The 13735-nt window shown below is 47.1% G+C and overlaps 1 protein-coding gene across 1 annotated transcript in view; it reads right to left on the reverse strand.

The window, feature by feature from the left end:
* The window catches only part of LOC311355596 (enhancer of polycomb homolog 1-like), a 29179-nt gene extending 15694 nt beyond the window's left edge, over nt 1-13485 (reverse strand). Inside the window, 5 exon segments of the mRNA XM_084475382.1 lie at nt 1490-1638; nt 2817-3023; nt 4249-4394; nt 7965-8124; nt 12455-13485. Coding sequence (XP_084331508.1) covers nt 1490-1638; nt 2817-3023; nt 4249-4394; nt 7965-8124; nt 12455-12607 — 815 coding nt within the window. The 5' untranslated portion in view covers nt 12608-13485.
* Nucleotides 13486-13735: the final 250 nt, after the last annotated feature.

Here is a 13735-nt window from a genome sequence, read left to right on the forward strand (position 1 = left end):
ATATACAGACGAGCACCTGTGTCTCCCCCTCCCACCTCCACCCCCAGGTCTGATGTCATAAACGTGGAGAGCGAGGCGGCGCCATCTCCCCTGAATGAGGTCGTTTGGGGAGTGGAAATTGGCAGGTAGCGGCGGAGAGCAGTGGACGACCCGTCTGGATACCGGGAGGAAATTGAAATGTCACCCTGAATGAAACCAGAGAAACGGACGAGGAGGGCAGCAATTTAGGCCCATTCTGACAGCCACGGTCATAGGAACCTCATTCCAGCAGTGCCTCTCTCTCTCTCTCTCTCCCTCCCTCTCCCTCTCTCTCTCTCCCCCCCCCCCCCCCCCCAAGGGCCATCAGAATAAGTGAAAAACTTGACATAGAACTACAGCCTAGAAGCCGTAGGTTCAACAGCCATGGAGGTGTCTCTGCATTAAAACACAAAACAATTTCTCTAAAATAATGAATGAATAAAGTAAAAAGGGTTATTAGCAGGGGCAGTGTAGCCTGACCACTGAATAATATTTACACTGCTGCCGCCTAAAAAGGCCCATTCATGTGTGATATCCATGACACCAAATCCACGCCGCAGCCACACAAAGGCCTGGATGAGCCATTCCTCACATCCTCAGGCCCCACGCTCCTACCTACCAGCACGGACAATAAAGCAACAGTACAGCCAGAGATTACCAGTGTCCATAAAGAACAATAAACAATGGAGGAGTCTTGTTCTTGGCTCGGTGTGCGGAAATATCGGATCCGCCGCAGCAGTGGCAAAGAGGAATCGTCAAAACGGAGAACGTATCAAAACTAACACACCCACACACACTGTCTGTTTGATAAGAAATTGCTTGTGCAGCAATTGAAAGAATTGCAACTGCTCCAGTTTTGACTGAATGCATTGATTGTTCTGCCGCTCTCTTGGATAAACGAGTCTGCCAAGCGAAACGTCAATTTGTCAGTGTTTACCTGTACTTGAAACTCTTAAACTGCAAGGGCAATAGTGCATATGGTTGACTACTCACTACTGCACCATTCATATTGATATAGCTCAGTTGTAAACACTGCACTGTAATAAGCATTCCATGCTAATCAGCGCTTGTATGCTGTTGTGGTCCTTTTGTGGCAGAGCACCAACACAAACTGCTGTGATCGTGGGTCTGATTGGGAGAGCAGCTGAAGAAACAGTGGATAACCGTCAAGTAAAACTCTGCGGTTCACTCAACCATTATGTCGGCCCGTTTGGGCCCCTAGTCACAGTAAGGAGGGGACCCTCCTGCTTGTGCACCTTCTCACGGTCTCATCCCTCGACGTTTGAGGAGTTGTTCCCCTGACCCTTAAAAGGGGCTTGGGGTTAGGGTTAGGGGCCGTCCCTTGACGTAGCTACTGTGACTTAAGGGCCATGCTAGTGCCTCGGTGGGCCCCTCTCTCCCCCCACAGCTCTGTCCAGACCCAGCGGGACCCCAGGGGTTCATCAGACGTCGGTACGTCCGGGCGTCCTACCTCTTCTCCACGATCTCCAGGGTGAGGTGCAGCAGCTCTCGCTTGCTCTTCTCCCTCCTTTTGATCATCTCCAGGATGGTGACCGCCCGACTCAGATCCCGGCGCAGCTTCAGCATCTTCTCGTACGACGCCTCGTCGTTCTTACGGTTCTGGAGAGAGAGCGGGAAAATAGACCAATCAGATGCATTAGGAATGAACAGGTGACTTCAATGCGGTTTCCGGTCTATTCTACTGTAGAAACCAAGCAAAGAATAACAAAAGAAATCCTCTTTAAAATGCACACTTGATGTTAAGCTCTTCAGACCCAAACTGTCATCGCTGCCCGGGGCTTAAACTCTCAGAATATAAAAAGGAAAAAGGGAACGACTTTGCTGCAAACGCTACAGCATTCAACACTTTGTGGGGACCTTTTACAATAATAAACCATGATATCAAATGAAACCATTTCCTGTACTCCGCCGCCCCCTCCCCGGACCCTTGAGTTACTGCGTTCTGCGAGACCAAGTGGGGGGGGGGGGGGGGGGTGGGGTGGTAGTGCCACTGCTGCAGCTGTTAGAGAGGGCGTGGGGGGTGGATTTCCAGGTACTCTCCCAGCCCGGCCAATTACATTCGCGGGGGGGATTAGACGTCCCCTCTTGAAAGTCAAGGGTGGTCCATGAAGGGCCCTTTTCATTTCCTGGACATGATTTCATGTTCAGATGGAGGACTTGTTGTTATGAGAGCGTGTGTGCGTGTCTAGGCACGACTGGCCACAGGATGAAGTGTGTATGTGCCGAGTGGCAGCACACGGTGAGCTTGTGTGTGTGTGCGTGCATTCGAGTGAAGGAAACTGCTGGGTACAAATCGACTTGGAACACGGATGCCTGAGCTCAACAATGGAAAAACCTCTTGAAGATCAAAGTCTTCAACTCCACTATGTTTTTTGCGGTGGTTTCTTCACAAACGACAGTTCAAGAAACTGAAAATAATATTATGCATTCATATTCTTTACATTGTATACATTCAGTTTCATTTCTTATGCAGTCGATTTCTTTGTAGCTTGTATTTCCGCAGCTATACACCACAACAAATTCCTCGCACGAAAGCTTAAACCAAATTTATTGTCGCTGTGCGCGAAACGGCACCATGCCGTCGTAAACCAAAACGTATTCCATCACCGCCCTAATGTGTGGTCCATAGTGCTATTGATCTCATACCTCTGGGATCCTGAAGGCCCACAAGAGACCATTAAAGACACGGCCGTGCGTGGACTGACCTGACACGACAAAACCAAAACCCCTCCCCGCGGCCCCCGACCTCTTCCTTCGCCTCGTCCTCTCAGCCTCACCTTCCTGGTCTGCATCTTCTCGGTCCGCCGGCGGAAGCCCACATAGGGGTCGCTGGTGCTGGAGCCGTCCCTCTTTTCGTGCTTGACGCTGGGGATGAGGTAGCCCGCATGGCAGCCTTTCCTCTTGCGGCTCCAGTACTCAAAAACCTCCTTGATGAGCTCGTCGTCCTCCTTCAGCAGCAGCTTGGCCTCCTTCAGACTGACGAGCTGTGTGTAGCGAGGGCAAGAGACACCCACGTGCATTGAGTTAGCATATATATATACATATATATATATATATATATATATATAAAGACTATACTATAGTATAAGCAGTGTCACATTTCTGTCATAGCTTTTCACTATTTCGCCATTTGACAAAAAGAGGGGATCCCTATCCTGGAACACACTGTCACAACATCTGGGGTCTGCTTCAACACTTTGCTGTAAATCAGAGCTCATAATGTTGAATGGCTGAAGATTCCTATTCAAATATGTCAGCATGACATTCACTGTTAAAAGCATGCTCCCTTCCTCAGTAAAGCACTGAACGGCCACGTGTTTTCATGTGCTTTATAAATAAAACTGCCGTGCGTAGATATTACAGAAACGACAGCACAGAGGGAAGTAGGGCAGAGCCACGGCCTTCTCACAACATGCGTACCAAAGGCTCAAGAGTAGCTGCACTGGTAGGCTAGGTGAGCAGACGTCCAATTAATGAGGGCTACCGCTTTAAGGACTTGGTTGGTTGATTCATGCTGCTTGTGATTGTACCTGTTTGTAACAAACATTGTGCGGAGCAGTGGCACTGTGGAGCTTGTAGAGTTATCGGTGGTTTCAGTTGTGCGTCCTTGATTTATACAACCACAACTACTATTGCAACAATAAACACTCAACTACTGTCCCTGTGGACTTTATTACATTGGTGTTTTGATTGATTGATTGTTTTGAGTGGATAAACAAGCTCCAATATAAAAAAAGCTCTTCAGGACAACAAATGTAGTGAACCAGTAAGTATAAGGTTGAACAGAGGCGTGGTGCTACCTGCTGCCCGCTGGCCCCCCCTAACAGAGGCGTGGTGCTACCTGCTGCCCGCTGGCCCCCCCTAACAGAGGAGTGGTGCTACCTGCTGCCCGCTGGCCCCCCTAACAGAGGAGTGGTGCTACCTGCTGCCCGCTGGCCCCCCCTAACAGAGGCGTGGTGCTACCTGCTGCCCGCTGGCCCCCCCTAACAGAGGCGTGGTGCTACCTGCTGCCCGCTATCCCCCCCTAACAGAGGAGTGGTGCTACCTGCTGCCCGCTAGCCCCCCCTAACAGAGGCGTGGTGCTACCTGCTGCCCGCTAGCCCCCCCTAACAGAGGCGTGGTGCTACCTGCTGCCCGCTGGCCCCCCCTAACAGAGGCGTGGTGCTACCTGCTGCCCGCTGGCCCCCCCTAACAGAGGCGTGGTGCTACCTGCTGCCCGCTGCCCTTCTCCAGCCGGTCGATCATGTCTTCCAGCTGCAGCGCCGTGATCTCCATCTTCTTCTTCAGCTTGTTCACAAACGTCTCGTCGTCCGTGTCCAGGTCGTAGTCGGGCTGCTCCGCGTCCAGACAGAAAGCTGTAAGGGGACGGGAGGGACGGCGGCCGTTAGAGGACAGACTAAAGCCTGGAGAAAAGAGGAGTCAACAAAACCAAAACACTGCTTACAATAGCACCGGCAGAACAGGCTTTTGAGGAGTTTGTGGAATCCCCGTCTGGGGTCAATTACTGTAAGTACTTATCTTTCATAATTGTTGATTGTCGTTGAGTTTAACTAAAGAGTTGTTTTTCCCTGTTATTGTACAACATTGTGCATTGTTGTCCATGTGTCCCTCTGTATAGCCCCATTAGCCTGTGAGACAGACTCCCACAGGGATCTGTGTGGGCCACTGAGATTTGGGCCAGACAAATTCAAACGCTCCCAGGGTAGTTACATAATCCAGTGTTGAGACTCTTCACAAACACATCCAAATTCAAAAAGGCCCTCTCCAATTTATTCTGATTCAACACCATTTAGAGAAGTGAGCCATTCTGTTGGATCCAAATAGTAACCGTGCATAACAGCAGACCATATCACTCGGGGAGCCTTTACTCTGAAAATACCCTTGTTTACTTTCTGAATCACCGGTGTGTTGGGAGGCATCCATTGCCTTGAGGTAATTTTGAAATCGGTTTTGCCGATGACATAACCATATTCATCAGCCTCAATGCCAGATCCCTCCCAGTAAGGAGTAGTTCCCTCACCACTCTAATATCTAATCTCACACACACACACACAATGTTGTGGTAGGTTACGTTAAGTTATTATTACGTTAAGTTATTTTATTTGCTCATTTTAGTTTTCGGTGTTGAGTCAGCAGTGTTTCCCCCAGGAAATGTCTTAGTCAAGGTGGTCGCTGCCCAGAGTGAGGAGGTGCTGCGAAAATTTTGGGGGTATTTTGCTCAAAGATGCCAATACGCACTAATGAAATAAACTGTTTATTTGAATACACTCACTATAGTTAGTTTGAGTAGGGCGTTCCAATTCAGATCATCGCGAAAAGAAGTGTACTGAAAGGACCCCGATGGTGTACTCAAAGCGGTAAAACCGCGAAGTGTGGATCAATGTACACTTTTCGTACTCAACCACGGCCATCTTAGCTATGTAGCGGAAGAGGGTGGAGCCAGGCTGAGCCAACGACTGCACATTTTCCACATAGCCTGCATTAATGGAGTCATTTTGTGGCTCTTATAACTTTTTATAGCTACAATGCGTAAAGAGTTCACCGTTCAAAGTGGGATGTTTATTGCGGGGGAGGAGCCGCGGTGGCAGTCGCCATCGTAATTTCCGGTTAGGAACACAGCACTGGATCTTCTTATTTGTGGCACAGCTGACAAGAAGCATTCGCGCATGCTATCCTGCGTGGCTGTATATACATTCAAAAAGCTTTATTGGCACGACTATTGTTGTAAACAGTATTACCAATGCATTATTTAGCTATATTTGTATATATATATATATATATATATATATATATATATATATATATTTGTATATTATATTGTACCTGATGGAAGTATGTTTTCTTTCCCTACGAGAGTTTTGAACTTTGTTAATGCGTAGTAATAATAAAAATAAATACATTATATATATTTTTTTGGTAGTCAAGGCGGGGCCCATACAGTGCTGGGGGAAACAGTCAGTTATTTAGAAAATAATCCTGTAAATATTTTTCTGAGGTTGTTTTTCATCACACCTCCCAGGCATCTGAGGATTAAGGGAGGAGGAGGGGAACCAGGACAGCTATGTAGGACATACTGCACTATTGCAACCATGTTTCACCACTCAAGTCATGTTGGACATTATGAACCATTACCAAATGCCTGAGGCCAGTCCTGGAGATGCCAACAGAGGGGTTTACATGCCTCACAACATCTATTTGTCAATCAAAATTTTTTGTACATGGATGGCGGCGGTATTACAAACATTGCTCTTTGCGTATAAACACACAACCCCATGGGACCAAACATATTGGCCCTTTCCATCCAAACATGTGGGCCAGTATTGGAAGATGCATTGCTAGCATAGCCTACATCTATCAAGTCTTCCCCAAACATTGCAAGACTCCATCGTGGAGCCTGCAGCCACACAGCCCTCTCTGAATCGCTCACAAAGCAGTCCCAGGGCTCAGGGTGCACCCCGACAACCTCTCTCCCCTCCTCTCCTGTTTGCTAACACTTTGAGACAGCAGGAAGCCTTCAGGATCAAACATCCGAGCACAGGCATCCCACCGGGTAAGGCATTCACTTACACTCACCTCAATCGAACTCCCTCTCTCTATCTCACATACACAATGCAGAAGGCAACCTTGGACAGGTCTCACACACACACATTTATACATTTTTACATTTATATCAATAGTTTATTGATATAGATGATTATATCAATAAACTATATTATATCAAGTTTTTTTTATATTATATCAATTATAATTATATCAATAGTTTTACATCTCATTCCAGCTCCCATCTCATGCGTTACACCTTCTTAAAATCTGTTAAACTCTCATACAAAGCAAACACACAGCACTTTGCCTTCAATAACACTTGACTCTTGCACACAGCCAGAAGGATGTACACAAACACAATGTGAGCATAACGGTAACACAGTTTTAAACCAGCAACTACACCAATGTATTTAACAAACCTTAAAAACGAAAACTTTGAAACAAATCCCTTCGTAGCTTATCCAGACACTAGGATCATATTCAACAGCAGCAGCATAGCCTAGAAGAACCATTGACACTAAGGCTGAACGATTTGGGGAAATAATCGAATTGCGATTATTTTGATCAATATTGCGATTGCGATTTAATATGCGATTTAAAAAAAAAAAAAAAAAGTTCCTTATGTTCTGTATTATTCACTAAAAAGGCCATAAATCATTCTTTAGTATGACCAACACAACATTGGAAGCAGTCAAATTATAAACTGCTCTTTCCTTTACGCCAGGCCGATGTATTGAGATGAATTGAAATAACATCTTTATTTAACTATTGAATTGTAAAATAAAAAATATATAGAAATCTTACTGATTTCCAGTCAGTAACGGTTACAAATCACCCCCAAAAAAATAAAAATATCTAAGATTATTATTATTTTTTTTTTTAATCGCAGCCTTTGCGATTTGCATATCACGTTCTATTACATTGTGATTTCAATTTGAATTTGATTAATCGTTCAGCCCCAATTGACACAGTCATCACCTCTGATCCAGCAGTCCTATGTCATCACCAAACTCCTGGGGGAAGACAGCAGAGGCTGGCCCAGACACCAACGACAGGTTTTTTTTAAGGTTTATTGACGTGAGGGGATAAAGCTTCCAGAAGGGGACTTCAATAAGTGTGTTTTACAGTGTTTAGTCTACAAAGTGTTGATTTGAAACCTTCACTGTTTGCTTTTTAGTCTACTACTGCCGGCTGAATTTGCATCCGCTAATTACGCTCATACAGACCTCGGCCTGCAGCAACGTGAATGGCTGACACAAAAACAAACAGAAACAAACGTGAAGCGCCCGGTTCCCCCAGATTTGAGCTCATCAGCCATCAGATTTAAGATATTCATGTACAATCCTCACACCACAAGATGAGGCGGGTGGCGGCCTACTCACGCTGTATGTGAATGAGCTGCTTTGGCATCTTGAAGTCCCCGGGGTAGAGGGACTCGTAGTAGGCGATGTCGCTCTGTCCCTCGGGCACCGGGATGACCATGCTGTCGCGCTTCTCGCCGTACACCTGCTGTGCCGAGATGGCCCGCTGCAGGTGGTGCTCCTGGGGAGGGGGAGAAGTCTCAGTCAGGGGTGTTCCATGTGTCAAGTCCTGCACAACTTAATATTCTGCATATCTTATCTGATAAACCGATACTTGTTATAGAGGAGCAGGAAGGGGGCTAGATAGCATGCTCAAGGGGTAGAATGATCAACATCGGGGTTGAACCAAACACCTTTCAGCCAAAAGCCATACACTGACATCAAAAGGTGCAAGCAAAAATACTTCCCTTGCAACTTTTCTTCACATTTCGTAACCTTAGAACCAGTTGACTGGGGGGATTTTTTCCCACACAGTGGCTTCAAAATACATCATGTGCCTTCACAATATACTTGTTTATGCTTGTCCAAAGACTAGATTAAACCAAGCACAGCAGGTTAAGGTTTAGTCCGCGGGCACACTTCAGCAGTTCTGCAGACGGTTACACTTCACTTACGCTGTACATTACAGTGGAATGCACGGAGCCATTAAAAGTGTTACCATGTATATTTCAGGTCACAACGTGTAACCTGGTGGACTCTCAAGGGCCCAGACCGCTCCATTGGATTCAGTTAATTTGAATTTGTTTTGGAAAGTGTTATTCTGCCGTCGACTGCAAAACAGCAATTAAGTAAAAGTTGCCCACAAGGATGGAGAAAGTGCAATTCAGGCCAGGAATTCAACCAATTAAAATTCTTTCAACCATGGCGAAATACAGTCACAGAACTCTTAACCTGATAGTCACTAATTTACAAAGCAGTGAGGGGGCGAGAGCAACAGCAAGCAGACCTTGACAGGGTTTTGCTCTTGCAGATTCAATATTACATTCCTGACACACAGCAAGATAAATACTTTTTGAACACTAACAAACACAAGTGATATTAATGGTCGATGACTCAAAGGTCAGGTAGTAATTGTTTGACTCTTCAATGAAAAAAAAAAATCCAGCAACCATTTAATAGCAATTAATCAAGTGCTTGCAAACATCCACAGACTCTAGCAAACAACACAATTCACCTAGTCTGACTAGAAAAAAACATTTCATCACCCACAGAACACTCAATAACACACGTTAGCGCGTGTTTGGCGGAAGCTAATGCAGGAACGCTGTGACAGTTAACAGACGTGAGGAGGGTCTCAGGTTTAGCTTATGCTACGACCACATCAAAACCACAGCGGATGGGCGGTGCGTGGTTCTACCGACTAGCACTCGCTAAGGAGACAGTATATCCTGTGGTCCTGTGCAACATCCTCCACGGACACTTTACATTTACCATCTTAGCCTTCAGCCTCAAAGACGCAGTAGGACTGCGACACTGAGGTTTGAACACAGAACTTTTCAGCTAGGAGTCAGAACGCCCTAAACATCACTAGCCTGCCCATAACCCAGCCCAGTTCACTCTGCAGTCCGTATCAGGCACACAAGCCCAATGGAAAAATAGACGGCACGCTTCTAACCAAGACAAGATTCAAGCAGCAGGTCATGGAGAACCTCCAGAGCCAGGAGGGAACCACGCACGCCCAGTGACACGGCGCTGACCTCCCCGGGGCCTGTCAGACGGGAGGCTGTACGGGGAACCGATACACAGTCACGCTGGGACCAACCCCCGCCTCACACACTCTCTCCTTGAGGCTGTGGGCTTTGTGTACCAAGACGCTGAGGGGTACACCCGGGGTATCCTATTGTACCCTGAGGGTTTGATAGAGACTGAACACTATAAACACAGGGGGTCCCTTGATGAGTGGGCCTTGATGAATGGCCCGCAGGTAGGAGGATTGGGGTTTGACACTTCAGGGGGGAACCCCCACCCCGTCACCGCCCCCGTTTCCACAACAACCCTCGACCCTCAACCCTCTCAACCAGTTTAAGAGCAGCAGATGCAAAGACGACATCAACTCAGGCACCCCCCCCCCCCCCCCCCCCCAACACACACACACACAGACACTCTCTGTTCGCTTAACGTTCTCCCTGAGGAACAGATGGAACGATTCCCATGCAGGTTACCGTGGCAACCAAAGAGTGGCCTCCAGCAGGTGATGAAGGAATGCTGAGGAAACCTCCTTAACGTAGGAGCACAAACCCTATATCCCTTTCAAACACATCCCACACATTACCTTGACGATAATGTGTCGTACTACTGTTCAATAAAATACATCCAGGATGCACATGGAGCTCTCATCCACTATCCATCCACTGCAGGGCCAATGCATTGCTATACCCAAAATACTGGAAACAACCAAACAAGGCAGAATGCTTCCTTAAAACAGACAGATGTATCCAATGAATATCCAGGTTTTTAAATGATACAGCCTGGTCATATACAAGCTTGTATAGTGCTTGCAGATCAATTATGTCCGTCGCTGCTAAAACAAGAGCTAGCACCAAGAGTTGCTAAGCAGCCAAAGTTTGTTTAGCCGTTAGCGGTTCCACGCTGATGAACTGATCAACACTACAGCCAAAACCACTGCAGTTCATTAGCAGAAGCACGCCATACTATTGCTCATGAGGAACTGCAGGGAAAGCAGTGTGGTACTACTCCTATAAGACATGCATCTGAATCCCCTGCAAGTGACCTTGGATAACAGCGCCTGCTAAATTATCTCGAAAAAAAATATTGTTAATAGTAGATAAAAGTGATAGTCAAATACAGCTGAGCTATCTGAAGCCACACGTAATGTGATCCCATTGAGAGGTCAGTGTCTGTACAGGCGGTCTGTCAACACAGCATGTCCGGCTGGCCAGAATGTAGGTCAGGCTGCTTAGCCATGTGTGGTCCTGTAGTAAAATGGCCTGTTTACCTCTTCTGTCACTCTATTACGTAACACTGTCTCCAGTGTGTGTGTGTGTGTGTGTGTGTGTGTGTGTGTGGTTGGGCAGGGGAGATTTCTGCCGATTTCACACCGCTTTCCCTTGTTTGTTTACACTCTTCAGCAGCCATTGGGACTCAGAGCGGCAATGTGACCAATCGTAGTAGAGGAAAAAGGTCAACAAAGTGACATGGCAGATTCCTTGGCCTACACTCCCACTTTTTTCTCCCAGATTTTGGAACGGTGTGTAATGGCTAATCACACTCCCACCAGAAAAACAATGACCCAAATGAAGAAACTCTATAACACACTAAATCAACAACTTGACAAACTCAACAAGTTAAATAATGACCAGGTTTCAGGGTTTAAAAACAGCACATACTAAATACTAAGTAGGCTAGGCTACTGATGATTCGCACTCATCTCAAAAAGCATTGGTAGAAAAGGTGGTAGAGAAAACAATAAGAAGGAACCCCATAATTACCTCCTTTGCATTCAGGAACACCAATTAGCAAATGACATAACATGCAAAAACATTTGCATGGGCTACATTAGTTTATTTTATTTTATAAGCTGGCTAGGTTCCTGCTGTCAGTGTGTGGATCGTTTTGATTTGAGGATAATGGCAACATCATCAGCAGCCAAGTAGCAAAAAAAGATCACAGAATCAATGAACGTTTGGATGAAAGAAAAACCGGATTAACTTTGTGGCTGGTGGCTAAACTGCAAAGTTTAAGAGCTCCTTTCAGGGGACTCAGTTGAATGCACGGGTGACTCAATGCTGCATGCAGTCCACGGGGTTTAAAAACAGTTACCACCATTATGGTTATACTTCGACCCCCTGCGACCCCCCTTTTGTTTGCCCTGTTTGTTCCGTTTACTTTAGCGTATTTTTGTTTTCATCTGCACTTGTATTCGGTATTTGTCTTGTTCCCCTCCGGGAGATTAATCTCATCACTGGTTATAATTATTAAGCATGTCGCCTCGAAACAACTACAGAAGACCCAACTGATTAATTGCATAAACCAGCTAGTCCAGAGCGGCAGATACAGCCAGCACCCCCGGTGTGCAGACAGACAAGACAGCCCATGCTGGCTCCAGGAGCTGTCAGCTGCACGCTGCTCGCTGTCAGACGCCCCCGGGCTCCATGTCGCCCCCTGGCGGCCGCTCCGCGCCTGCGCACTACGCTAAAGGCCCGGCGTGGCCGTCCCTCCCTCCACAGAGAAACCCAAACAAAATGGTGGCGGAAACACGGGTCACGTGACTCCCTTTGTGCTCTCGGTGGCGGTTTGGAGCGGCGCCGTTCGCCACAACACGGTCATCGGGTCGAACACGAAATAAAAGCCACTTTACGATAACGTTCGCGGCGAAACCGGGTCATGGGACGCATTACACGTCGAGATCCGTCGTGTCCGCGGAAAAAAAAAAACAGTAGCAATGGCGGCCATTTTGCCAGTTAGCCTGCGCAGGCAGCGGCTCTGGAAATGAAAAATAGGCGAAAAGGCGAAATCCATCACGAAGTGCAGAAGCAGCCATCCCAACATACCGATTCCTCCTCCTTCTCCATGCCGGTCGGCATCTGCGGCACGGCGCGGTTGATGGAGGCGTACTCGTGCAGGTCGGGCAGGTCCTCGCAGCGGAACACGGGCAGCGGCTTAGTGGCGTCCAGCGCCCGCGCCCGAAACGACAGTTTACTCATTTCTCTACAAAACGCAACGCAGCGCGAAGCTCTGCGACCCGCAGCCAAGACGAACGGCAGCCCTGCTCCGGGAGCTCATGGGGGAGTCGGGGGTTTCTCCGCGAATCGATCGGTGGTGGCGGCGGCGGAGGGCTTCGAGGTGCGGTGCGAACGGAGCCGCGCAGGCCCGGGTGTCGGTGGCTGTCGGTCGGTGTCCCTGTTCTCCGCGGTCCGCTGTTCCTCCCTGGTTCAGTACGCCATGGCCAACATGGCGGACATTACAGACTCCTCGCAGGGCTGTGCTGTGGGTTTCCGCGCGGCCCAACCCCCTCGATCACAATGCAGCCATTCCCACGCAGCGTCGTACGCCTGCGCGCCTCGCCGAGCCCTTGGGATGCGGAGGAGAGGAGGGGTACCGCCGATGGATGGATGGAAAGATGCTGATAAGGGGGTCGGGGGGTGTAAAGTTTGGATGCGAAACTTTTGGGTGGTACATTTGTGACTTTTAAATGATTAGTTCCATTCGATGCGGAAATGGGATTGATGATAAAAAAAAAATTGGCCTGATATTAAGTGTAGATTAGAGTATTGAATGATTATTATATTATTATAATATTAGATATTCTAGAGTGGGAATATAGGAACATTTATACATGCATACATGATGAATAAATAATGAATGGATTTTATTACTGTAAATGCATTTATACTGGTAAAAATGCCGTATAATAGACTTTGCCTGTGTAAACTCAAGTTACTTAAATTGAATATAGAAGATGGGCAAAATGAAAGCGCCGTCCAGTTTATGCAGTCGGACCAATTGTTTGCAAATGTCGCCGCCATGTGGTGGCCCCGTGACATTGCGGGAGCCACGGCCTTGATGGTTACACAACTTTTTCAACTATCAGCTTACTTGACAAATAAAAATGAAAATGACAAAAGTACGGTTATAGCAAGGAAGAAAATTCAAATTTTACTGTACGCCAAAAAGGTAAACATAAAAAGAACAGCTACTTCTATCAGGATTTCCAACTAGTTTGTTTGCGTGGCTTTTAATAAACTACAGAACAGCCATTGGTAACAGAATCTGGACTCCAATCAATGCAGATTTTCAGAGTCCATGAGTGAAGAGAGACAAAACCATTGTGT

This window comes from Micromesistius poutassou (assembly GCF_964030765.1).
Source record: "Micromesistius poutassou genome assembly, chromosome: 11".
In the NCBI taxonomy this organism is placed as follows: domain Eukaryota; kingdom Metazoa; phylum Chordata; class Actinopteri; order Gadiformes; family Gadidae; genus Micromesistius; species Micromesistius poutassou.